The following is a 26,608-nucleotide window of genomic DNA, read 5'->3' as shown; positions in this document are numbered from 1 at the left end:
TAGGAATTCAGGGGAGATGGTTGGGAGATGCTCATGTAATTTCCAAGCCAGATTTTGATATTGATGGGGGTAGAGGGGAATCAAGTAAAAGAGGATACAGCAATGGAGAATGGAACAACAGAGGGTGGGAGAATGGGCAACAAGAGGAAAGATAATACCACTGACAGTAACAGTCAGGTAAGCAATGCTGTCAGTAAAATGACTGCACCTAATCAGATGAGGAAACTGGATAAACCAAGAATTAGTAATTAAAATGTCTGTTCACCAATGGAAAGAATCTTGGTAGCAGAATGAAGGAACTGGAACTACTGGTGCAGGAAGTGAAACCAGATATTCTAGGGATAACAGAAATATGGTGGAAGAGTTATCATGATTGGAATATAAGTATTGAAGAGTATGTGCTGTTTAGGAAAGACAGAAATACAGGGGAAGCTGTTGGAGTAGCATTGTATATTAATGATGAAGTAGACTAAAAAATTAGAATTGATGGATTGGATAAAACTGAATCTGTGTGGGCCAAAATCACTTTGAGGAAGAAAGGTAACAGAGGCTCGACTCAGATAGAGCTTGGAATTTGTTAGACTCCCAACATCTGATTTGGGTATGGATCAAGACCTCTTTATTGTTTTTAATGAAATAAATACCACTGGGAATTGTCTGACTATGGGAGACTTTAATTTCCCAGATATAGATTGGATAAAAAGTGCTACTAATAATGGTAGGGCTCAGATATTGTAGCAAACTGATTTCTTTACCAAATAGTCACCACACCAACAAGAGGTGATGTCATTTTAGGTTTAGTATTGGTAAAGTAGCAAGGACCTCGTAGAAGAACTAGTTGTAGAGGACAATCTTGGTTTGAATGATCATGAGTTAATTCAGATTAAGCTGAATGGAAGGATAAACAAAAAGGGTCTGCAGCTAGGTTCCTTGATTTCAAAAGGGCAAACTTTAAAATATTAAGGGTATTAGGGAAGTAGACTGGACTGAAGAAGTCAAGAATCTTTGTATGGAGGAAGCTTGGAATTACTTTCAGGTCAAAGTTGCAGAAGCTAGCTGAAGACCGCATCCCAAGCAAGAGGAAAAAATTTGTAGGACAGAGTTGCAAACTAAACTGCAAGCTGAACAAGCATCTCAAACAGGTCATTAAGAGAAAGCATAAAACCTATAAGGAATGAGAGAAGGGATGGATCAGTAAGGAACGCCACCTCTTAGAGGTCAGAAAGTGTAGGAAAAAAGTGAGAACTGCCAAAACCCAAGCAAAATTGGACCTTGCAAAGGAAATTAAAACTACTAGTAAAAGGTTCTTTAGCCATATAAATAAAAAGAAAACAAGGAAAGAAGTGGAACTGCTAAAACTGAGGATGGTGTAGATATTAAAGATAACCTAGGTATAGCCCAACACCTAAATGAATACTTTGCCTCAGTTTTCAATAAGGGTAATGAGGAGCTTGGGGCAAATGGCAGGGTGGCTAATAGGAATAAGGATATGAAGTAGAAATGACCACATCCAAGGTGGAAGCCAAACTCAGACAGGTTAATGGGACCAAATCGGGGGCCCAGATAATCTCCATCCAAGAATATTAAAGAAACTGGCGCATGAAATTGCACGCCTAATAGCAAGGATTTTTAATGAACCGTAAACTCAGAGGGTGTACTCTATGACTGGAGACTTGTGAATAAAATATACACCTCTACCTCGATAGAACACTGTCCTTGGGAGCCAAAAAATCTTACCATGTTATAGGTGAAACCGTGTTATATCGAACTTGCTTTGATCCACTAGAGTGTGCAGCCCCGCCCCACCCAGAGCACTGCTTTACCACATTATATCAGAACTCGTGTTATATCGAGGTAGAGGTGTATTTAAGAAAGGAGAAAAAAAGTGACCCGGGAAACTACAGGTCCATTAGTTTCATCTTAGTTGTATGCAAGGTCTTAGAACAAATTGTGAAAGAAGAGTAATTAAAGACACAAAGGTAAATGGTAATTGGGATAAAATACAGCATGGTTTTACAAAAGGTAGATCATGCCAGATCAGCCTGATCTCTTTGTTTGAGGAGCTAAATGATTTTCTAGACAACGGAAATGCAGTAGATCTAATCCACCTGGATTTCAGTAAAGCATTTGATATAGTTCCGTTATAAATTATTAGTTAAGTTGGAGAAGATAGGAATTAATATAAGAATCACAAGGTGGATATAGAGCTGGTTAAAGGAGAGACTACAATGGGTCATACTGAAAGGTGAACTGCCTGGCTGAAGGGAGGTTACTAGTGGAATTCCTCAAGGATCAGTCTTGGGACCAATGTTATTTAACATTTTCATTAATGACCTTGGCACAAACAGTGGGAATGTGCTAATAAAATTTGTGGATGATACAAAGTTGGGAGGCATTGCCAGTATGGGGGAGGACTGGAATATCATACAAAGACATTTGGACTACCTTAAAAACTGGAGTAATAAAAATGGGCTGAAATTTAGTAGTACAAAGTGCAAGGTCATGCACTTAGGGACTAACAAGAATTTTTGCTATAAGCTGAGGATAATCAGTTGGAAGCAAAAGAGGAAGAGAAAGACCTGGATGTATTGGTAAATCACAGGATGATTATAAGCCACGAATGTGATGCAGCCATGGCTAATGCAGTCCTAGGATGCATCAGGCAAAGCATTTCCAGTAGAGATAGGAAAGTGGTTTTACCATTATACAAAGCACCAATGAGACCTCATCTGGAATACTGTGTGCAATTCTGGTTTCCCATGTTTTAGAAAGTTGAATTCAAACAGGACCGGGTATAGAGAAGGGCTACTACTGGGATGATCAGAGGAATGGAAAATCTACCTTATGAGAGGAGACTTAAGGCGCTTGGCCTAACAAACAAAGGATGAGGATACAATTGCCCTCTATAAATATATCAGAGGGATAAACACCAGGGTGAGAGAGGAGTTACTTAAGTAAGCACCAATGCTGACACAAGAACACATGGATATAAACTGACCATCAATAAGTTTAGACTTGAAATGAGACCATCAGAGGAGTGAAGTTCTGGAACAGCTTTTCAAGGGGAGTAGTAGGGGCAAAAAACCTAACTTGTTTTAAGACTGCTATTACTGCTATTGGAAAATATTTCCAATGCCTGGCAAGGGCACACTAGAGGACGACGACTCTGAGTTCCCAGGTGTCTGCCCGGTGGGTCTTGCCCACATGTTCAGGGTGTAACTGGTTGCCATATTTGGGGTCAGGAATAAATTTCCTCCCAGAACAGATTGGCAGAGATCCTGGGTCTTTTTTTGCCTTCCTCTGCAGCATGTGGCATGGGGCACTTGCTGATTTGAACTAGAGTAAATGGTGGATTCTCTGTAACTTCAAGTATTTACATCAAGATTTGAGGATTTCAGTAACTCAGCCAAAGGGCCTGTTGCAGGAGTTGACGGGTGAAGTTCTGTGGCCTGCAGGATGTCAGACTAGATTACCATAATTATCCCTTTAGGTCTTAAAATCTATGAGTCTGTGAGTCTATGAAGGGGTGACACTGAGACAGAGAAAAAGGTTAAGGACCAAGAGTACATCTTGCCAGAAACAGCACTTTTGGTCACTTACTGACAGGAAGCATTGATACCAGAAACATGATTTCAGGCAATGGGAGGTGGCAGAAGCACAGGAGAGCCCCACTTGTCTGATCAAAAATGAGAAATCAAGGGAGGGGAGAGGAGAAAATGCAGTGAAGAAGGAACAAAGTCATGAATGGTGTAGCTTCTCTGGACACTGAAATGCTTATTATATTATTATGTAGCACCATACATATACATGGTCTACATGAGTGGTTCTCAACCAGGGGTACATGTTCCCTGGAAGACCACTGCGTACTCCCAGGGGTACATCAGCTCATCTAAATATTTGCCCAGTTTTACACCAGGCTACATTAAAAAATACTAGCAAAGTCAGTACAAGCAAATTTCATACAGACAATGACTTGTTTATACTGCTCTATACACTGAAATGTAAGTACAATATTTATATTCTAAATTATTTATTTGATAATTATACAGTAAAAATGAGAAAGTAAGCAGTTTTTCAGTAAGAGTGTTCTGTGACACTTTTGTATTTTTACGTCTTATTTTGTAAGCACATAGTTTGGGGATATGCGAGACAAATCAGACTTCTGAAACGGGGACAGTAGTCTGGAAAGCTTGAGAGCCACTGGTCTAGGTGAACTGTGCTAAAAACAAAAGATTAATATTCTACAGACCTTGTAGCCTAAAGTCAGACTTGGTAGAGCACAGAATGGGATCATGTCATGAAGCATTCAGGTCTATGGAGCTGGAGAATATTTAGACTTTTGGAGGAGAGAAGAAGTTTGGCAACCATTAACTGGGAGTCTATCCCAAGCAGATGAGCCATATAAAAAAGGCATGGAGGTTGGATTTTTTTCTACAGAAGTCTTTTTTTAAGACCTCCCCCTTTTTTTTCTTCTCCTCCTTCCCTCTGCTGCCTCCACCAACATGGGATTTACAACCAATATCAAATTCAGCTCCTTCCCATGCCATCTCTTCTTCCTTTGTCCCTTGGTTTATCTGGATCAACTGCTACTGTGATATTAGCTGCCCACAGTTACCTGCCAGAGATTTATGATTGGACTCCACTGGGGGCCTAAGCAGCTTCCAAACTATGAGTGTGGTTCTCTTTTCACTTACACCAGTGTAACTCCATTGGCTTCATTGGAGTTACTTCAGATCCACACCATTGTGACGGGAGACTCATGTTCAACCTTTTCTGTGCTTTTCCATCCTCATGAAATTTCTGCCTGCATGCCCTACTGATTTTTGGGAAGTGGTTCCTGTTGCTGACAATGAGATCCAGGAACTCTACTTAGGCAGACAACAAATTTGGACCCTGTGAACTATAGCACCCCACTCATTATAAGCCTTTGTTTTTTATTATTATAGTTTTATTGAAAAAATTCTCTCTAGAATGAAATATTTCATTCTTGTTCTTGGACCAAAAGTGATTTTGCATGTTGTGTGGAAAGCTGGGTAAAATTCTGTTAGATTGTTTCTCAGTAAGATGAACATGAAAAAAGATTTTTTCATAACTGGAACCATTTTCAAATGCAGTTGAATGACTCACAAATGCCCTACTTTTTAACACAGCAAACTTGATATGGATTTAAAACGTCACTGAGGAGCAGTGTATCAGAGATGAAGAATTTTGGTTCTGAAATAACAAAGCTTTGAAAAATGTGTACTGCAAATGCATAGAATGGTTTTCCACTAATGGCCAAATCTTCCCCACTGTCTTTAATGGGAATTGCAGGTGATCATATGAGAGTAGAATTTAGCCCAAACGTTTAACATACGTAGTGCCACACTGAAAATCACATTCAGCTGGGAGAAGGATCTAGAGGCTGGAATTAAGTCCAATCTTTCATGCTCTTGCTGTTTTCTAGGTCTGTAACTCCTGAATGACAGGACTATGGCTATCCTGACAGTCTACAACTTCCAGGAGGTAGAAACCTGACCTGGAAAGACTTCTCCTTAGTGACGTAGGGCCCACAGACAACCTGAATAGCTTTCAGATCTGACAATGACAGTTACAGTCTTAACTGTCACTTCAAAGCCTTCCAGAATTCTGAAGACCAGTTCTTTATATAGAAAGAAGGCAGCCTTCACAGCTTTGAGGAGGGGCAGGAGTATGGTGAAGGAAATGTTGAGGGTTTGGTGGTCTTCTGCTGAGTAATGTAGATGGGCTGCTCTCTGGTGGAATAGTGAAGAAAAAATTATCTTAGCACTTCTGTAGTGTGTTTCTTCCTGGAAGTACTTCATGATTCCATCATGCAGTCCTTACTCAGGTAAAACTCATACCGACTTCAATGGTTGTTTTGCCTCTTTAATGCCTGTAAAGATGGGCCTGTAAAAGAGGAAAATAACTTGTTTTCTGTCTTGAGACTAATGGCACTGTATAAAGAGGCAGAATAAGGAAAGTGGAGTGTGAGGTTTCTGATTTACCTATGTCACACAGTCTGAGGGAAGAGCACACAAAGTAACATAAGAGTAGGGAATATGGAGGGAGGAAAGAACAAGATTTTACATACATATCCCTTAATAAAGAGTGACAACTTAAAAAATGATCTTAGGGTATGTCTACACTATGGGATTATTCCGATTTTACATAAATCGGTTTTGTAAAACAGATTGTATAAAGTCGAGTGCACGTGGCCACTCTAAGCACATTAATTCGGCTGTGTGCTTCCATGTACTGAGGCTAGCGTCGATTTCCAGAGCGTTGCACTGTGGGTAGCTATCCCGCAGCTATCCCATAGTTCCTGCAGTCTCTCCTGCCCATTGGAATTCTGGATTGAGATCCCAATGCATGATGGTGCAAAACAGTGTGGCGGGTGATTCTGGGTAAATGTCGTCACTCATTCCTTCCTCCGTGAAAGAAACGGCAGACAATCATTTCGCGCCCCTTTCCCCTGGATTGCCCTGGCAGACGCCATAGCATGTCAACCATGGAGCCCATTTTGCCTTTTGTCACTGTCACCGTATGTGTACTGGATGCTGCTGACAGAGGCGGTACTGCAGCACTACACAGCAGCATTCATTTGCCATTGCAAGGTAGCAGAGATGGTTACCAGTCGTTCTGTACCGTCTGCTGTGCCATTGTAAATTGGGAATGAGATGACGGTTATCAGTCATTCTGTACCGTCTGCTGCTGTCATGGGTGCTCCTGGCTGGCCTTAGCTGAGGTTGGCTGGGGGCGCAAAGACAAAAATGGGAATGAGTCCCCGAGTCAATCCTTCTTTTATGGTTTATCTAAAAATAGAGTCAGTCCTGCCTAGAATATGAGGCAAGTGTACTAGAGAACCAGTGTATCAGAGAACCAGAGAGCACAGCTGCTCCGTGTCAGATCCTGCAGAAATGCTGAGCTTCATGCCATTCACGGAGGGTGCCCCTGCAACAACCCCACCTGTTGATTCCCTTCTCCCCCAACCTTTCTGGGCTACCGTGGCAGTGTTCCCCATTTGTGTGATGAAGTAATAAAGAATGCAGGAATAAGAAACACTGACTTTTTAGTGAGATAAAATGAGGGGGAGGCAGTCTCCAGTTGCTATGGTAGTCCAGGCAGGACATTAAATGGTGGGGGGGGGAGGAGCCCAGCATCCCGTTGCTATGATAGTCCAGGCAGTACAGAATCTTTTCTTTAGACATGAAAGGGGGGAGGGGGCTGATGGAACTCAGCCCCCAGTTGCTATGATGAGGACGGTTACCAGCTGTTCTGTACCATCTACCAGGAATGACCAGGAGTCATTCCTATTTTTACCCAGGCTCCCCTGGCCGACCTCACCTGAGGCCAGCCAGGAGCACTCATGGGCTGCTGCTGATGATAGATAGCAGTCATATTGTACCGTCTGCCACCGGGGAGGGGAGAGGAGAGGATGCTGCTATTCATTGCCGCAGCACCGCGTCTACCAGCAGCATGCAGTAGACATAGGGTGACACTGAAAAAAGTCAAGAAACAATTTTTTTCCCTTTTCTTTCACGGGGTGAGGGGGTGTAAATTGACAACATATACCCTGAAACACCCCGGACAATGTGTTTGACCTTACAGGCATTGGGAGCTCTGCCAAGAGTGCAAATGCTTTTCGGAGACTGCGGGGATTGTGGGATAGCTGGAGTCCTCAGTACCCCCTCTCTCCCTCCATGAGCGTCCATTTGATTCTTTGGCTTTCCATTATGCTTGTCACACAGCACTGTGCTATGGCCTCTGTCTATCATAGCCTGGAGATTTTTTCAAATGCTTTCTCATTTCGTCTTCTGTAACGGGGCTGTGATAGAACAGATTTGTCTCCCCATACAGCGATCAGATGCAGTATCTCTTGTACGGCCCATGCTGGAGCTCTTTTTTGATTTGGGACTGCATCGCCACCTGTGCTGATCAGAGCTCCATGCTGGGAAAACAGGAAATGAAATTCAAAAGTTCGCGGGGCTTTTCCTGTCTACCTGGCCAGTGCATCCGAGTTCGGATTGCTGTCCAGGGCAGTCACAATGGTGCACTGTGGGATACCGCCTGGAGGCCAATACCGTCGATTTGCGGCCACACTAACCCTAATTTGATATGGTAATACCGATTTCAGTGCTACTCTTCTCATCGAGGAGGAGTACAAAAACTGGTTTAAAGAGCCCTTTATATCGATCTGTGTAAGGTGAATAGTATTGTTCACCATGAAAGAGTATAAGCATGTTCTGTAAAATGTATCTTTTTAAATACTTCTCTCCCTTTTTTCCTTCCCTCCTGCAGCTGCAAATTTTTCAAGCCTCCCTGCTCCATCCTGATATCGATATAAAGGGCCTTGTTGTGTGGACGGGTGCAGTGTTAAATCAGTTTAACACTGCTAAAATCGGTTTAAACGCGTAGTGTAGACCAGGCCTTAATTATGCAGTGTATAGCATAAGGGCACAAAAACAGACATAATGAGATCTGTGGAAGCAGCAACATGGCATCTTCCAGTAGCTCAGCCACCCTGTGTCTTATCACACACATTAATTAATTCCAGGATAAGTATTTTGGGGACCACTAATCATCATGATTGTGAATACCAGCATTTATGACAAGGGTCAGAATGAGGCTACAGGACCCTGCAAATTACTTTATTAAAGGCAATGGCTATTCTCCAAACTCTGTTGATGAATTTGGCACTATCTAAATGTCTCTTTAGGGTGGGATACCCTGAATGTTTTGTGTGCGTGTGTGTGTGTGTTTAAAGGGAGTGATTAAATTGTGTTTTTATTACAAAATATATTCATAGTACTAGAACTGTGCAGACAATGGAAATTCTATTTTGCAAAGGATTTTGAATTTTAGCTTCATTTTGAATAGGAACAAAACCTGAAAAATTCATAATTCTCCATGAAAATTTTTTTTAAAAGTTGTTTAGATCAGAATGTTTAATTTTGACAAAATGGTTTTGTTTGGATTTTGACTTTTTTAATTTTAAATTTAATACAAAATAAAAAAATTGAAAATAGTTTCAAAATGAAAAATCAAAATGCTCCATTCCAACTATGTTGAAATGGGATGTTGTCAGACCTTTCCTCCACATTTTTTCTCTTTAATGAAATTGCTGCAAAATCAGTATGGTTTTGTGAAGCGTTTCCATTTTGACAGAACTGCATTTTCAATTGAGTTTTTCTGACCACTCTATTTAGTATATACCAATCCATTATTTACATCTTTTTATTACAAAATATTTCTTTATGAATATTTACATCTTCCTTTGGATTTCTAAACTAGCTGGAATATTTTTGGAATAAAACATTTTTATTTTTAATTTTTAACCAACTTTTTGTTTTGAATTTTTTATTTTGTATTATTTTATCTATTATATTATAACATTAAAAAGTTAAAGTCAAAATGAAATATTTCAACTGATATGGAACAATTTTTTTTAATTTCCTTTGTGGAGCATTTCAAAATTTTTGAGTTTTTTGTTCCAATTTGAAATGAAGCCAAATTTAAAAAATCTCAAAATCTTTAGTGAAATGGAATTTCCATACTTCACACAAAACAAACCTATGTGCTTGCAATTGTTTCCATTGCTTTTCCTCTGTTCTAATTTGAGTATTACAGTAGAAGCTTAGAGTTTCCAACACCAGAGTTATGAACTGACCAGTCAACCACACACCTCATTTGGAACCGGAAGCACACAATCATGCAGCAGTAGAGACCAAAAAAAAAAAAAAAAAAAAGGCAAATACAATACAGTACTATGTTAAATGTAAACTACTAAAAATAAATAAATAAAGGGGAAGCAGCATTTTCCCTCTGCATAGTACAGTTTCAAAGCTGTATTAAGTCAATGTTCAGTTGTAAACTTTCAAAAGAACAACCATAACGTTTTGTTCAGAGTTATGAACATTTCAGAGTCACGAATAACCTCCATTCCCAAGGTGTTCGTAACTCTGAGGTTCTACTGTAAAACTGCAGGGTTGGGACCTATATATTTACTCATTCGGCATTCTGTTGGACTTCAGTTATAATTTTATCTGAGTAAGTACTGCAGGATTGGCCCTAAAATGCAACAACTTCTATTCCTGTGGTCCTTGTGGAGAAAGTTCAAGGGTAATATTGCCAATGCCCCTGTTCCTTTGGATGAGATGGCTCTTTAGGTTTTGTGGTATTTTGCACACTGTATTGAGGAGAGCATGAATGTACATCTAGACCTCAGACAATAAAATCAACAAATGATTTCTTCTAGACAGTTAGGAATATTCAACTATATAAACTGCACGTTGAAAAGTATAGTGGGCCAAATTCTGTTGGTAACTCACACACAATGTATGTCAGACTAAATGATATAATGTTGCCTTCTGCCCCTAAACTGTAAGAAATCTATGTGTAGATCTGGGTCTTTTAGTCAGAATTATTTCCATACTAACATAGCCGTAGGTGGAATGCGTCCATGGTGCATTTATTTCTACACTGATGTGGGTTAAGGAAGAAACTTTGGGCAGATTATTTTATAACTGTCTATTGTTGTGTTTCTCTCTGGTATTAGTGACAAAGACATGATACTGAACTAGATGGAATCATAGAATATTAGGGTGGGAAGGGACCTCAGGAGGTCATCTAGTCCAACCCCTAGATTTTTACCCCAGTTCCCCAAATGGTCCCCTCAAAGATTGAGCTCACAATGCTGGGTTTAGCAGACAAATGCTCAAACCACTGAGCTATCCCTGCCCTGCAGACTGCTGGTCTGATCCACTATGTCAATTCCTGTATTCCTAGGTACAGTAATTATTTAACCAAATGCAGGAGTTGAGATCTGGATAGGCACATATTTTGAGCTGTGCATATTTTTGCTCTATTACAAGTTTCTTGTAGATTACATTTATTTTGATCTTTGTCTCTTTAGATAGCTTTTTGCATTTATTTTAGTGCAATGGTACAATTGAGACGTCAGAAAATGTGTGTGTGTGTGTATATATATACTTTATGTCCTGCACTGAAGACACTAAATTGTGTTTTCTGTGGAATCTATAACTTCAGGTCTCTTTGACTGCTTTGTATTTAAAATCTCAAACGTTAACTCTTGTGCTGACCTAGTCACTCCACACCCCCCGTTAGTATCTCGTATCGTAGCAGCCCTTAGACCCAAACATTCGTTACTTCGTGCCTAGGGTCTCGAAATCCCACAACAGTGGCGGCTGGGAGCCAACTGGGAAGGGCCCCCTTACATCCTAGCACCATGGGGCTCTGCGGGTGGGCGAGGAGGAAGTCTCCCCAACTCGCCCCCCCCCCAGCCCTGAATCCCATCTCCACGGGGAGGAGACGGGGCACTTGAGCCGTCTACCTGCCCCGAACCCCATCCCCACAGTGTGCGCGCGGAGGCCGCTAGCTCCACCCCAGCGCACCCAGCCCTGGCACCAACGGGCAGCAGCTTCCCTCGCAGGTGGCGGAGGCTCGGCCCCTTTAAGGCCGAGGCTGCCGTAACCCGATCCCGCAGTGAGTGGCTTGTCGCAGCAGCCCTCGGAGCATCCTGGGTGGCAGGCAGCGAAGGGCTCTCCCCGCAGCGCCGGCAGGGATGGGGGAGGAGCTGCAGCCACACTAGCTCCCGTCTGGCCTCCCAGCCCAGGTAAGGGTGCGCGGGGCTCGGGTGGGGCAGTGCGCGCAGCCTTCCACATGGAAACAGCCCGCCTGGGGCGGGGGCGGGGCAGGCGCTCAGGGCCGGGGGAATGGGGAGTGACCGGGAGCCCCGCTCCGGCCGGGCTGTGCATCCCAGCTCCAGGCGCGTCGTGTGAGGGACCGGCGGCGGGCAGGTTCCCAGTAATCCCCTCCCCCGCCCGCCGGGAGCAAGCGGTCGTGGCAGTGTATGAGAGGCTCTGGTGTGGTGAACGGGGCGGGGGTTCTGCCCCAGCAGGCAGAGGGTTAATGGGAAAGCGGGGCGGTTGTGCAGCCCCGGGAGGGAGCGGGGCAGTGGGACTGGTGGCGCGAGGGAGGGGAGGTTGCATAGTCCAGCAGGGAGAGGGGAAATGAAAGCTGGAATCGGGGCAGGCAGCTGGTACTGCAGCTCCAGTTTTTGCCCACTAGACCTGCAGGGTTGCTGTCAAATTGCATCAAGTCGTGTCTCTACCATATGCTACCGCTATAGTGCTGTGAAACTGGTCCAGCCTCTCTGAAATGCTGCACTGAATAAACTAATACTTTTAAAGGGACACTTTCAGATTTAAAATACTGTTTTAAAATCCGATGTCCTTATTCCCCTACATATAATATCTTAGACTGTTATTTAAACTGAATTTTGTAAATGCTAATATAATGTTCACTTTTGGTTTGTCTGAATATCTGTCCTCTTGGACAAAAAATAATACTAGGAATTACATGGTTTTTATTTCTAATATGTTTACAATCTGGCTTTCCTTTCCTAGGTAGTATAGCAATGTTTGATTGCTAAACATTGCAAATAAATGTTTGCATCTCAACAAATTAAAAATTAGGTGTAATTGATTTCCTTTCTTCTCCCTTCTCCTCCAGCCACCTAATACTCTGAAACTGAAATTTCAGGAAATGTTTTTATTAATGTTTCTGGTTTTAGAAACTTCTGTTCCTGAATAACAGTATCCACATGTTGGTTTTTTTTGTTTGTGTCTTTTTTTTTAAGTTAGTGATTTTAAAATGTTCAGTACCACTATCAAGTTTTTTTTCCACTTTTTCTTTTTCTCTTTTCTACTAAAGACTCTTGATGTATCTGAAAGGTTTGAGGAAATAAGCTTTTTTGGTAAGCAATATTGCAACACGTAATTCACCTTGCAGTTTGGTTTTGGGAGGGGAATATGACTAATCTCTGCAGTTTCAGAGCAGGGTAAAAACACATTGACTTTTTTAAAGCATTTTAGTTGTCTGTTTGAATACAAGTTGTCATTAGGATTTATAATAGGAAGGGGGCTGCTGCTGCTGTGGGCAATCTGTATTTATCATTTAGAGGTATGCAAATAACTATTTTTGTTTTGTTTGCTTTTTTCTGGTTCAGCAGCGGAACTGAAAATGTCAGACTTTGTTTACTACAAATGTTTAGTTTGACTCAAAATGAAATGTTTAGTTTAGGGTTTTTTTTAATTGAATCAAATTTTTGAAAGGAAAAATAATTTCAGATTAGAAAAGTGAAATGTTTTGTTTCAAAAATGTTGATGCAAAGCATTTAGCTTTTTCAGTGTTTTTTACTCAAAACAATTTGATGAATTCAACGTGAATTCGAAAAATGTCGATCCAATCTGCATTTTTCAGAGGAAAAAAAAGTTTTGTTGAAAATTTTTGTCCACTCTGTTGTCACATGTCTAGCTATTATGATGATTGAAGCAAGACAGTTTATAAAATAAAATGTTCATAGAATCATAGGACTGGAAGGGACCTCGAGAGGTCATCTAGTCCAGTGGCTCTCAACCTTTTCAGACTACTGTATCTCTTTCTGGAGCCTGATTTGCCTTGCATACCCCCAAGTTTCACCTCACTTAAAAACTGCTTGCTTACAAAATCAGACATAAAAATACAAAAGTGTCACAGCATGCTAGTACAAAAAATTGCTTACTTTCTCATTTTTACTATATTATTATTAATCAATAGGAATATAAATATACTTACATTTCAGTGTATAGTATATAGAGCAGTATAAACAAGTCATTGTCTCTATGAAATTTTAGTTTGTACTGACTTCACTAGTGCTTTCTATGTAACCTGTCGTAAAACTAGGCAAATATCTAGATGAGTTGATGTATCCCCCTGGAAGACCTATGCATACCCCAGGGGTACACGTATCCCTGGCTGAGAACCACTGATCTAGTACAGTCCCCTGCACTCATGGCAGGACTAAGTATTATCTAGACCATCTTTAACAGGTGTTTGTCTAACCTGGTGTCATGGTATAATTCCCCACTCTGAACCTTAGCGTCCAAAAGATGGGGTACCAGCATGAATTCCTCTAAGCTCAATTATCAGCTCAGTACCTGTAGCGCTGCCACCAATTTTTCTCCTTCCTCCTTGTAACAACCTTTTCTGTACTTGAAAACTGTTATCCTGTCCCCTCTCAGTCTTCTCTTCTCCAGGCTAAACAAACCCAATTTTTTTCAATCTTCCCTTATAGGTCATGTTTTCTAGACCTTTAATAATTTTTGTTGCTCTTCTCTGAACTTTCTCCAATTTGTCCACATCTTTCCTAAAATGTGGCACCCAGAAGTGGACACAATACTCCAGCTGAATCCTAATCAGTGTGGAGCAGAGTGAAAGAATTACTTCTCATATCTTGGTTACAACACTTCTACTAATACATTCGAGAATGTTTGCTTTTTTTTTTTTTTTTTTTTTTTGCAATAGTTACACTGTTCACTCATAATTACCTTGTGATCCACTATGACCCCCAGATCCCTTTTTGCAATATTCCTTCCTAGGCTCTCATTTCCCATTTTGTATGTACGCAACTGATTGTTCCTTCTTAAGTGGAATCATTACATCAGATAATTAGGATAGTATGACATACTGTTTAGAATCACTAACAGCATCATCATGGGGCTATTAGATAGGAGACCTACGCCTCCTTATCTTTTGTGCATATCAATTGTGTTCTGAACATGCCTACGGGATGGGCAGGGGAACACCTCGTTTGTAAATCCTGCCAAGGCTTAGGCGTGAGTTAGGTGCTGAGTAGCTTGATGTCATCAGGACTTAGGCAGCTTTGCACATGAGCACAGGCAGAAATTTAGGCCCTTAGTGGACTTTACTAGTGGAAATTTAGGTGCCTACAGGGTTAGATGGCAGTTAAGTGGTGGATGCCTGTTGCACTTACATGTTGGATTTAAGCACGTATGTCCTCTTTGTCAATCTAATCCTTTGTGTTTGTGTTTAAAAAGCCATGTTTAGTAAAAGTTAAGTTGCTAAATTAAACAAGATACACAATTAGGGCTAACTTAACCCCCTCACTTAAAAGGTTAAATCTTTACTCGTGAATATTTTTATGGTTGATCTGCTCTTTGTCTATGCTTGTCTATGAAATTATGTACATGCTCAACTCCTTTATTTTATTTGAATTAAAATACAACACTGCTTTCATCTTGCTCAAGTGGAATTCCAAATTAGCTCCTAGATTTTCATTACAGTATGTACAAAAGTCTTTTGAGAGAGCCTATCTAAAACTAGCTGTTGCACTCAGTCTGGCAAAATTGTCATGAATGTTTACCAGACCAAGAATAAAACTTACTTTCAATAATAATGGGAGTGGAGAGAGGGGAATTTCTTGCCCATTTAAAAAAAAATCGTGAGAGTCTGAGAATTTTGCAAAATTAAATGCTTAGTGACTTTCTAACAAACCAGATTGTAGCCATAGGGAAACAAAATTTTAATGTAGTGCATGTTTTACCAACACATTGTAGTCTGATTTTTTTCAGTGGTGGTGTTTACCTATGGTTTCTATTAAAATCAGCATGCGCTCTGGATGGCTAGTACCTCTGAGAATCATGCTACAGAACTGGGGGGAAGGGGCTTGCAGGCAAGTGCAGAATTCCTTCTAGAGACTATTTTGAAAGAGGGTTTATCTTTTGTAGACATTTTAGGTATCATCTCTTGCAGTAAACTGAGATACAAGTACATAGCCAATATTCATAACTTCAGATACAAAAATGATATGCCCATACAGACAGCATAATCATAACCAGCAAATTACAACCTTTTGATAGACACCTAACTTGACCTCATTTGTACAAGATGTGGTGCAACTATAGGACCTTGTTTACAACAATGATCTATACAGTCACAATTCATGTCAATAACGTCACAGCTCCTTTTACTTTGAAGGCTCTGTGCCTAGGTACAAAACAAAGGGTCTGTTCAGCACTGGAAAAGAGTAAACAGGTAACCAGTGTTGCTGTTGCATGCATGCATGCATTCTTTCATTCTCCAAAAACACGCAACCTGATTTACCCACAAATGACTTCATGAACCATTTCCATTTGAGAGAAGTTACATACTTTGGGGTGCTGTCTGCGTGCAAATGTGCTCCCTTACACAGCAAGTACAGTAGCTTGTTACAATAGAGGGTGGCACATAGGAAAGAGCATCTCTGAGTTAAGGTTATTCCAATAAAGGCTGAACTAAGTTTGAAGAAAATTGGTTCATAATATTTTGAAATATATGTCAACATATTTGAATTAAAATATATTGGATTATTTTTGTGTCATCTGAAAGCTAACATGCATTAGAACAGTGGTGCCCAAACTGTGGGGCACATTCCGCCCCCCCCCCCCAGGAAGCGAGGAGAAATGTTCAGGGGGATGGGGATGGAGCACCACCCAGCCCCACTCTGCCTCCACCTTTGCGCTGGCCCTGCCCCCACCCCCAGCCACAGCTTGGGCTTCAGCCACTGCCCTGTTCCTGACCCCAGCTGTGGACAGGGCCATCCTTAGGCATAGGCAGAATAGGCAGCCGCGTAGGGCCTCACTCTGCCTGGGGGGACCACTCTGCAGGCAGCCCAGACAGTGTAGAAGCAGGGCTGCTGGGTCCTAGAGAGAGCCGAATGCAGCACAGTCTGAGGGAGGGGATTGGCTGCTGGGGTCTCTGGGAAGGGGAGGGGGTAGGGGTTGGGGAAGGAACTCACCTGTGAGTGTGACTCTTTCCTCCCAGCTGAGGTGAGGTGAGGCAGGTTCTGTGGTTCTGGAACCAGTATCCTTTGTTGTCCCCCATAACATCCATTCTTCTCCCTCCCGCCCCACGGAGCACCCCCTCCTTTCTCCCTCCTCCCCAGGAGCACCCCTCTCTCTCTCCTCCCTCCCCTCCGTCAGGGCTAGGTTGGGTGAAGTGCTGGGGGATAGGTGGGGGGAGGGCTGGCTGGCTGCCTGCTGAGGAATGAAAGTGAAAGTAACTCACTTCCTCGGCAGGCAGCCAGGATTGGAATGTCACACAGGGCTTGGCTGGGGTTAGCCAGATGTGTGAAAAATCAGGATAGGGGATTGGGGTACAGTGATCAGATATCCCTATTTTATAGGGACAGTCCCAATTTTGGGGTCTTTTTCTTATATAGGCTCCTTTTCCCCCTCCCCCCCAATCCCTCTCCTGATTTTTCACACTTTCTGTCTGGTCACTCTAGGTGGGGGTAATTGGTGCCTATATAAGACAAAGCCCCGAATATTGGGACTGGCCCTATAAAATCAGGACATCTGGATCTGGCCACCCTAGCTGAGGAGCGCTTCTCCCCTGGGCTGGCAGCTGCCAGCGATCCATCTCATCCGAGGGGAGCTGCACAGGGCAGGATGAGCTGCTGTGGCTCCATGGGTGCCCCGTCCCTGAGATCAGATGCTGTGCTAACTTCACCATGGTCCGTAAGGCTGGTGGTGGTGCCCATTGGCGTGTGATTGGACCTGAGGGTTTGCTGCTGCTGTTGCCACTCTGCACCCCAAGAGGTGGATTTTGGGGTCCTGCAGTTTTCCACCTATCTCCTCCTCTACTGCAGCTGTTGGACCAGCAGGCTGGGGGGTGAGCCAAGCATGAAAGCAGTACTGTGTTGCCATTTAGATTGTCATTTAACAACTTTGTTTGCCAAAAATTCTTGCTAACAATCCTGAATCCAATTTTAATATTTTTTTTTAAAATCAATATCTTAGCCAAAAACAGAAAATTAAGTTGTTGACAATTATTAGTGACAGGTTTGGTTTGAGGCAGGGAGTGAGCCAGTTTTCATCAGAGAAACAAAAAATGTTGACTGACTTTCCTATAGCCTGTTACTCCTGATTAGAGCCCTCCAACAACTGTAATATGCTCATCTCCTTACTAGTGTATAAAGCAGGGGTCGGCAACCTACGGCACACGTGTCAAAGGTGGCAGGTGAGCTAATTTTTGATGGTATGCAGCAGCAGGCTGAGCAGCTCAGCCCATTACTGCTCTAGGGTTCCGGCTGCTGCCCTATTGCCAGCTGGGATACCAGCCATCGGCCCCACTCAGCACCTGCTGCTGGCCTGGGGACCCCCAAGGAACCCCAGGCTGGCAGTGGGCTGAGCAGGCCAGCTGAACCACTCAACCTGCTGTCAGCCTGGGGTTCCATTCACTCAGCCGGCAGCGGGCTGAGTGGGCTGGTGGCGGGCTGAGCAGGGCTGGTGGGGGGTTGAGTGGCTCAGTCTGCTACCAGTCTGGGGTGCCAGCAGCACTCAGCCTACTGCTACTCCGGGGTTCCGACTGCCGGCCCCTTGCCAGTCAAGAGCTCAGCCGCCAGCCCCACTCTGCCTCCTGCCAGCCTGGGTGAGCAGAATCCCAGGCTGGTAGCGGGCTGAGGGGGGGTTGGGGGCCGGGATCCTGGCTGGCAGGAGTTGGTGGTCAGAACCTGAGACCAGCAGCGGGCTGAGCAGGGCCTGGGATCCTTGTCTAGGGTTCCAGCCACCAGCCCCGCTTAGCCCGCTGCCGGTTTGGGGTTTCATTTACTCAGCTGGCAGTGGCCTGAGCAGGACCGGCGGCCAAGACCTCAGATAATAACAATAGTTTATTTATATAATATAGACATAGAGAGAAACCTTCTACAAACATTAAAATGTATTACTGGCACGAGAAACCTTAAATTACAGTGAACTTGGCGCACCACTTCTGAAAGGTTGCCGACCCCTGGTATAGAGTGACCATATGTTGTACTAAGATTCTTCTGCTTTTTCTTTTCCCTGTGAGTCAGTATAACTTTTGCCAGCCCAGAAGTCGGGCAGCCAATGTTTTACGTTTTCACAATGTTTTCTCCAACTTTCATAAAGTAAATACATAGTTAATATGAGTTAAAAAGGCCAGGGATACTTCTTTGTGAAGAATCTGTACAGCAGATCATGCTAGAGCTGTGAAAATGTCAGTTTTTGATGGAACTTTAGAGGCAGTGATTTATCATGTATTTTATCATGTGAATGTGCTGCTATTGCTAATGTCTTTCCAAACAAAAATAAGGCACAACAGGACTTCTGTAACATTTCTGTGCTACCTTAATCTAGATGAGATGATTCTGTGCTGACTTCATTTTGGTCACTTTGTGCTTTACCTAGGAGTAAAACTAGGGTTATATTTTCCCACTGTTTGGAAACCCAGCTTATTAAACTGGATAATGCCATTGATCTATTTACAGTATAAAGTTGATATAGAGTTGTAACTAACGTTAAGACTGATGCCCATTATATATTTAAAACTAAAAAGTGGCTTTGTAAAAATGACATGGGTTTCCAACTCTACTGTGTCTCAGTCTTCACACTAGCTCAAGTTCACAGGCTCACGGCTATCCTATATTAGCTATTTTAAATAATATTTCTGATAATAACAATAATTTAAACAGTTATTTCTTTTAAAAACACCCTTATAAGTTATGTCCTAGCAAAAACAACCTTCTGGGTCACAAAAAAGAAAACGGAAGAATGAAATAGGATTAGCTGTAGAAGCACAGAAGGGTTCTATACTTAAGTTTGTACATCATGAAAACAACGAAGTTGATCAAGATCATCATGTAACTTCCCAAGAAAATTTTTATGCAGATGAAGCTCAAGAAACGCAAGAACACACAGAACAATCATTTGAAACAGATGCAGACACAAAACAAGAAATTAAAACAGTTGAAACTGTACTAGCATGGGATATAGATGACACTGGCACATGGCCGCAATCTTTAAACAACGAATACTGTGCCATTATACTTGAGAAAGGCCCTGTGAAAATAAAAGGTCTTGAATATCCTAAAGACATTAGAGGTAGGAAATTCACAAAAAACAATTACTACAAAAGACTTTCTAATGATGAAATTGTCAACAGATGGTGGCTTGTGTACTCTAAATGCAAGGATGCTGTATTTTGTTTCCCATGCAAGATTTTCAATAGTTGCAATTTTAAGATAGCAACCATGGGTATTAATGATTGGAAAAATCTTAGTCACATATTACCACAACATGAAAAGGCACAATACCACATTGAAAGTATGCACAAATGGTGTGAGCTGAATGTAAGGTTAAAAAATCAGACAACTCTTGATGCCCAAAATCAAAGATTGCTGGAGTCAAAAAAGCAGCATTGGCGTCATGTTCTTGAACGTCTATTATCTATTGTTGAATATCTATCAACAAACAATCTTGCTTTTAGAGGAAGCGTTGAGAAATTATTCCAGCCCCAAAATGGAAATTTTTGGGGCCTTGTACAATTGCTGGGAAAATTTGACACAATGATGAGTGAACATCTCCGAAGAGTAACTGAAAATGAAATACATGACCACTATTTGGGACCAAGAATTCAAAATGAACTGATCATGCTAATGAGTAATAAAGTGAGAGACAAAATTGTTTCATTGGTTACTTTGGCAAAATATTTTGCCATAATTCTAGATTGCACTCCGGACATAAGTCATCAAGAACAGATGTCATTAATAGTGAGATTTGTCGACATTAGTGATTCAGCACAGATTACAGTTAAGGAATTGTTTATCACATTTTTAGAAGTACAAGACACTACAGGTTTTGGACTTCTTCAAACTCTCCTTGATGAACTAAAACAAATGGGATTGTCCATAATGAACATTCGAGGACAAGGCTATGATAATGGCGCCAATATGAAAGGATGCATTTCTGGCGTGCAAGCTAGATTGCTGAGAGAAAATCCACGAGCCTTTTTTGTTCCATGTGCATGTCACAGCCTTAATTTGATATTGTGTGATATGGCCAAGTCTTCTGTAGAAGCTATATCTTTTTTTGGTTTGCTGCAACGCATTTACGTGCTCTTTTCAGCTTCCACTCAACGATGGCAAATATTCAAAGCACATGTCAATGGTATTACCGTTAAGCCTCTATCTGAGACACGCTGGGAAAGCAGAGTAGAAAGTGTAAAAATGTTGAGATATCAATCTGAGGAAGTTTATGAAGCATTGGTTGCTATTTCGGAAGAAGCCAGAGATCCAAAAGCTAAAAGTGAAGCACAATCATTGGCCTCTGAAATATCCAGCTTCAAGTTTCTAACATCTGTCGTAATCTGGTATGACATTCTTGTTAAAATCTCAAGTGTAAGCAAAATAATGCAGAGTCCAATGATGCAGCTTGATTCAACACTTACCTTACTAAACAACACACAAGACTTTTTAGTGAAATACAGAGAACATGGATTCAAAGAAGCACAGGTTACAGCAAGAGAGCTTGCACAGGCCCTCGGTGTAGAACCAAAATTTCCATGTGCGAATGTGACACGAGTTTCAAGGAAAAAACGACAAATGAAATATGAAGGAGCAGATGAGCCCATAGATGATCCAGAAAAGAAATTTGAGGTTGAATTTTTTAATGTTGTGATGGATAAAGCAGTATCTGCTGTTGATGAAAGGTTTAATACCTTGCAAGTACACCATGAACAGTTTGGATTTTTGTATGACATAACTAAATTCAATGAAATAGGAAAACAAGAGCAACTAATGACCAAGTGCAAGAACCTAGAGAGCCTCCTGAAGCACGGTGATAGTTTTGATTTAAATGGACTTGAACTGTATGAAGAATTGAGTATACTGTCATCAATGTTGCCACATGCAAAATTGGTGATGGACATTGTACAGTTTATTCATACCCGCAAACTTGTTGACATATATCCGAATGTGTACATTGCCACTCGTATTCTACTGACAATTCCTGTAACAGTAGCATCAGGAGAACGGAGTTTCTCAAAACTAAAGCTCATTAAAAACTATCTCTGCTCTACAATGAGTCAGGAACGCTTAACTGGTCTTGCTATTCTTGCAATCGAACAAGACACGACTTTGTCTTTGTCTTACGATGACATTATTACTGATTTTGCAGCCAAAAAAGCCAGAAAGATTGCTTTTAATTAAAAACAAATCTTTGTTTCAATACCTCTTCATATAAATTTCCAATAAAATGTTGATAAATTAAAAAAAATATTATTTGCATCATTCTGTCATATCAGAATTTTTTCTATAGTGCTGCTTCTTTAGTGCTAGTCCATCAGCATTACAGTGTGCTTAATTAAGTTAAACTGGTTTTAATAACGTGAATGTGGCAAGTTTTCCAATACTGTAAGCTTATGTTTGTGTTGCTAAGAGTAGATCAGGCACAGGGGCACCAGTTTAATAATCTCGCCTAGGGCACCATAAATCCTAAGGCCGGCCCTGGCTGTGGCCCTGCTCCCAGCCATGGTTCTGCTCCTAGCCACAGTCCCTGCCATGGCTCTGCTCCCAGGCGTGGACCCAGTTGTAGCTCTGGCCTCAGCTCCCAACCGCAGCTCTGCTCCTGACCACGGCTCCCAAGGAGGAGGCACAGACAGGTTCCATTACAGGCAAGGAGGAGGCACAATGGAAAAAGTGTGTGGATCACTGCATTAAAACATTGGGAAGTCTCTATCACTGGGGCACTCTGCTTTAAAATTAACAGCTCAGAGCTTCAGAATTACTGAACCAATTTCCTTCACATTTTGACTTGTTTTGTACATCATGGAGTACATCTATACTTCAAGCTGGGGATCAGAGTCCCCTCTCTGAGACAGACCTGTGCTAGCTCTGTAGCCTCTGCACCACAATGGGCTAGATGCCCTTAATATGTGCTTACTGTCTTGGATAGATAAGTTCTTGGGTGAGTAACCCCTCCCGTTGCTTGCACAGCTAGGGCTACACTTTATTTTTAGTGCATTAGCTCGATCAGAGTTAGGACAGATATGTGTCCTCAAGATGGGAATCACACTCCAGTCTGAAGTGTAGATGTAGCCTTATTATAGTGGTGCAGCTGCAGGTTGTGTCACAATTTCTGTATAAAGTTTGACTTTTTGAAGTCTTCCAAAATCAATATGCTCAGTTGGATTCCTCTGAATTTTGGTGTGCCTTCGGAGGATGCAGAGTAAGAATAGTGATCCAAATTTGGGGTCACTTGATATAGGGGTTGTAGAGATATAAGCACGCAAAATTGTCATTTTTCAAAAAATTTCTAGGTGGGTATTTTTGTGCAGAGCTAGCAATCTGTGGGTCAAAATATCTATCTGTTGAATTTTACGCACAGCAGTGCACAGCACCCACTAAATCTTTGGGTGATCCCAATTGATAACAATATTTAAGAATGTACATTTTTTTACAGTGCACATGCACAAATACAGAAAAAAGGCTAGAGTGCTTCTCTTCTCACCATTTTATGTGCTTTAAAGCTCAACTCCTGTAAGCACTCTAAAATCCAACCAATAGCTTTAAAATTTGGTGTGCCCCAGGGTGTGCGGGGAATCATTAGTGATCCAAGTTTGGTGTCATTTGGGTTCCCAACTTAAAGGCATTCTCCCTCCCTGCAAAGTTTTCCTTCTGCTGCCTTGTATTGTACTGTTAAACTGAGAGGCACTAATGACTGGATGAAATCAAACTATTGTTCTGATGTAGGTCAAAATGGTCTCCATTGGTTAGTTTTTTACCTAGGGCAGCAGGGCCGGCTTTAGGAAATGCGGGGCCCAATTTGAACATTTTCGGCGGGGCCTTGGCAGAGATGACTTAAAAAAAAAAAGTGGAAAAAAAAGCCTTTCATTTCTTTCATGTATTATTTCCTTTACATAACTATATAAATAATAAAATTATAAATTATGTGCATTGCATCATATATGCTGTTGATTGGTTATTAATGACTGCTGTTTCACATGTGTGGGTCCCAGCTGCTCCCTGCCCATCTCATTGAAGCAGGTGTGCAGGGTTACTGCCCTGGGAACTGCAGGGCACAAGTGGACATGGGGCTGGCTGGAGGCAGGGCAGGGGCTGACTGGAGGTAGGGTCTGGCTGCAGGCAGGGCAAGGGGTGCGGGGCTGGTTGGAGATAGGGGGTGTGTGGGGCGGGCTGGCTTCAGGCAGGGCCGCGGGGGGATGCAGCAGGGGTTGGCAGGGCTGGAGACAGAGGAGTGTGAGACTGGCTGGCTTCAGGCAGGGGGGTGCAGCAGGGGTTGGCTGGAGACAGGGCAGGGTGTGCAGGGCTGGTGCGGGCAGCAGTGTGTGTGGGGCTGGCTGGCTTAGGGCAGGGCCACGGGTGTGTGGCAGGGCTTGACTGGAGACACGGCAGGGGGTTTGACAGGGACTGGCTGTGGGCACGGGGTGCAGAGCTGGCTGCAGGGAGGGGGAGCGGGGCTGGTGTGGGCAAGACAGGGGGTGCAGCAGAGGCAGCTGGAGTCCCAGCCCTTTAAATAGCCCCCAAGCTCCCTACTATCCCAGGGCTTTGGGGGCTATTTAAAGGGCCCGGGGCTCCCCAGCTTCTATCCCACCCTGGACCTTTTAAATAGCCGCAGGAGCCCTGGGGAATGCATGGGGGTGGCAGGGCTCTGGCAGCTATTTAAAGGACTGGGGTGGCAGAGGCAGGCAGCTGGAGCCCTGACCCTTTAAATAGCCCCCGGAGCCCCTCACTACCCCAGGGCTCAGGAGGCTATTTAAAGGCCCGGAGCTCCAGCCGGGAGAGGTGGGCCACGGGGCTTGCCGCGCTCCAGCCGGAGCTCCAGCTGGGAGAGCGGTGCCTCGGGGCTTGCCGCGCTATGGCCAGAGCTCCAGCCGGAAGAGCGGTGCCTCGGGGCTTGCCGCGCTCTGGCCAGAGCTCCAGCCGGGAGAGCGGGGCTTGCCGCGCTCCAGCCGGGTTTCCAGCCGGGAGAGCGGGGCTTGCCGCGCTCCGGCCAGAGCTCCAGCCGAGAGAGCGGGACTTCCTGCGCTCCAGCCGGGTTTCCAGCCGGGAGAGCAGGACTTGCCACGCTCTGGCTGGGGCTCCAGCCGGGAGAGCGGGGCTTGCCACGCTCCTGCCTGCACTTCGCTCAAGGGAGTGGGACCACGGAAGACCCCTGAGCAGATCGCAGCCAAGGACCGGGGTAAGTTTAAAAAAAAAAAGTGTCTAAGGTGTGGGGCCTTCTTAGGCGCGGGACCTGATTTCTGGGAATCGGGCGAATCGGCCTAAAGCCGGCCCTGTAGGGCAGTGCATGGCACTCACTAAGTCTCTAGGGGATCCACCTGTGAATCATTTTAAAGAATTTTTTCACTTCTTCACTTGCACAGATGTACAGTCTGGAAGGATTACAGTGCAAATGCTTCAATAAAGAAAAAAACATGAGAGGGTTTCTACACAGCCACTTCATGGTTGCCTTGGAAGTAAAAGGGAATGTGCCAATGAAGTTGCCTGCTGGTGAACAACCTGGCACTTTACTTAACCATCATAAGAATCCTCTCATATTCCACCTTACTGCTGACAATATCTCTTGTAATAAAAGCACTATGCTCTGCTACTGACATAACCTACACAATTCTGCATAGAAGTTATTCATACTGAAGGTATACATGCACCCGTTTTCACACGAAGAAGCAAGATACAGATCTCTTCATACATGATCACAGCTCTGTCGCACACCTCATAGTATTCCACGGATTTACTAAACAGGCCCAACTACTGCTTCCATCAGTTAGTGTACGTACACCTACACACTGACTGCAGATGCAGTGTATGCAAATAATCGGCTATTGCCAGCTCCAGGGGAACAGAGGGAAGGTGGCATGGGTATTCCTTGCCCCTTTTTCTATATAGAAAGACTCTACTTCTAGGACATTCTAGAGAAAGTTGCTGACTATTAGACAGTTATTACCATGTGTGAAATATTAGTCAAAATCTTGGTTAAGCAGCTGTGCTTTAATTAGATTTAAGGTCCTCAAAATACACTTAAAAGCTATTTCCATACGCTGGTCTCTTATGACAGTTTAAGAATATTGCCTTTGAAAGTATTTAAATCTTTTAATTACTATGAGTTATCCTGTCTTTCTTTTGTTTAGCTTCTCTTATGAAAGGGTTGGATTATTTTTGGGATACAGGAAGATAACTGTTTTGTTTTTTTCTTCTATGTGGTGTATGGGAATTTAGTTTTGCAAATCCCTCTAACTTCTATTGAAGTGAAATGTTTAAATCCCTGAGAATGGTGCTGAAATTCTTTTCATAAGTCTGAAATAATAGTCCCATCACTCAAGTATCGTGGGTAGCCGTGTTAGTCTTTATCCACAAAAACAACAAGGAGTCTGGTGGCACCTTAAAGACTAACAGGTTTATTTGGGCATAAGCTTTCGTGGGTAAAAAGCGTGTGGAGCCCCCTGGCTGCCCCTATGTATAGGAGTCGGAGGAGGTGACATGCTGCTGCTTCCAGGAGCCACAGCACGTGCGGAGCAGGGCAAGCCCCTGACCCCACTCCTTGACTGGAACGTCAGAGTGGGGCAAGCTGTGGACCCTACTCCCTGGCGGGAGCTTGAGGGCTGGATTAAAATGTCTGAAGGGCTGGATGCAGCCCCTGGGCCATAGTTTGCCCACCCCTGGTCTAGAAAAGATCTAGGAATGTCCAAAAAATTGTTTGCGTTTCTTCCCCACCTCTCCTCCCCTCCCCTCCCCTCCCCTGAGGTACAGACAACACATTCACTATTTTATAGGGCAACTGAAATGGCTACTTAATATATCATTGTTTTAAATCTGAAGGTTATTGTGTTCTGTGTAGCACTAAATTTTATTTTTGTTTCTACTTAAATTACTATCTTGGAGGCAGAAAATTCTTTTTGCAGCTACTTAAACAAAATAGTTTAATCAATGTCTGGACTGAGACAGTAATTCTGC

General features: G+C 42.9%; 2 protein-coding genes across 3 annotated transcripts in view; both read left to right on the top strand.

Moving 5' to 3' along the window:
* TLCD4 (TLC domain containing 4) overlaps positions 1-26,608 on the top strand; it is a 76,926-nt gene that overhangs the window by 5,595 nt on the left and 44,723 nt on the right. Inside the window, exon 1 of one of the 2 annotated variants that reach the window (XM_050960995.1) lies at positions 11,444-11,632. The exons of the other annotated variant lie outside the window; for it this stretch is intronic. The gene's annotated coding sequence lies outside the window, so the exon portion shown is untranslated. Of the gene's footprint in view, positions 1-11,443; positions 11,633-26,608 lie in introns of those variants that run through there. 2 annotated transcript variants of the gene reach the window in all.
* Positions 103-25,797, top strand: LOC127056011 (zinc finger MYM-type protein 1-like). Its single transcript, XM_050963653.1, has 4 exons — positions 103-177; positions 19,370-21,043; positions 21,107-21,292; positions 25,786-25,797. The coding sequence occupies exons 1-4, from the start codon at positions 103-105 to the stop codon at positions 25,795-25,797; spliced, it is 1,947 nt and encodes a 648-aa protein (XP_050819610.1).

This window comes from Gopherus flavomarginatus, chromosome 7, assembly GCF_025201925.1.
Source record: "Gopherus flavomarginatus isolate rGopFla2 chromosome 7, rGopFla2.mat.asm, whole genome shotgun sequence".
In the NCBI taxonomy this organism is placed as follows: Eukaryota; Metazoa; Chordata; order Testudines; family Testudinidae; genus Gopherus; species Gopherus flavomarginatus.
The sequence above is the reverse complement of the archived record's forward strand: the minus strand, read 5'-3'. Positions and strand labels throughout refer to the sequence as shown.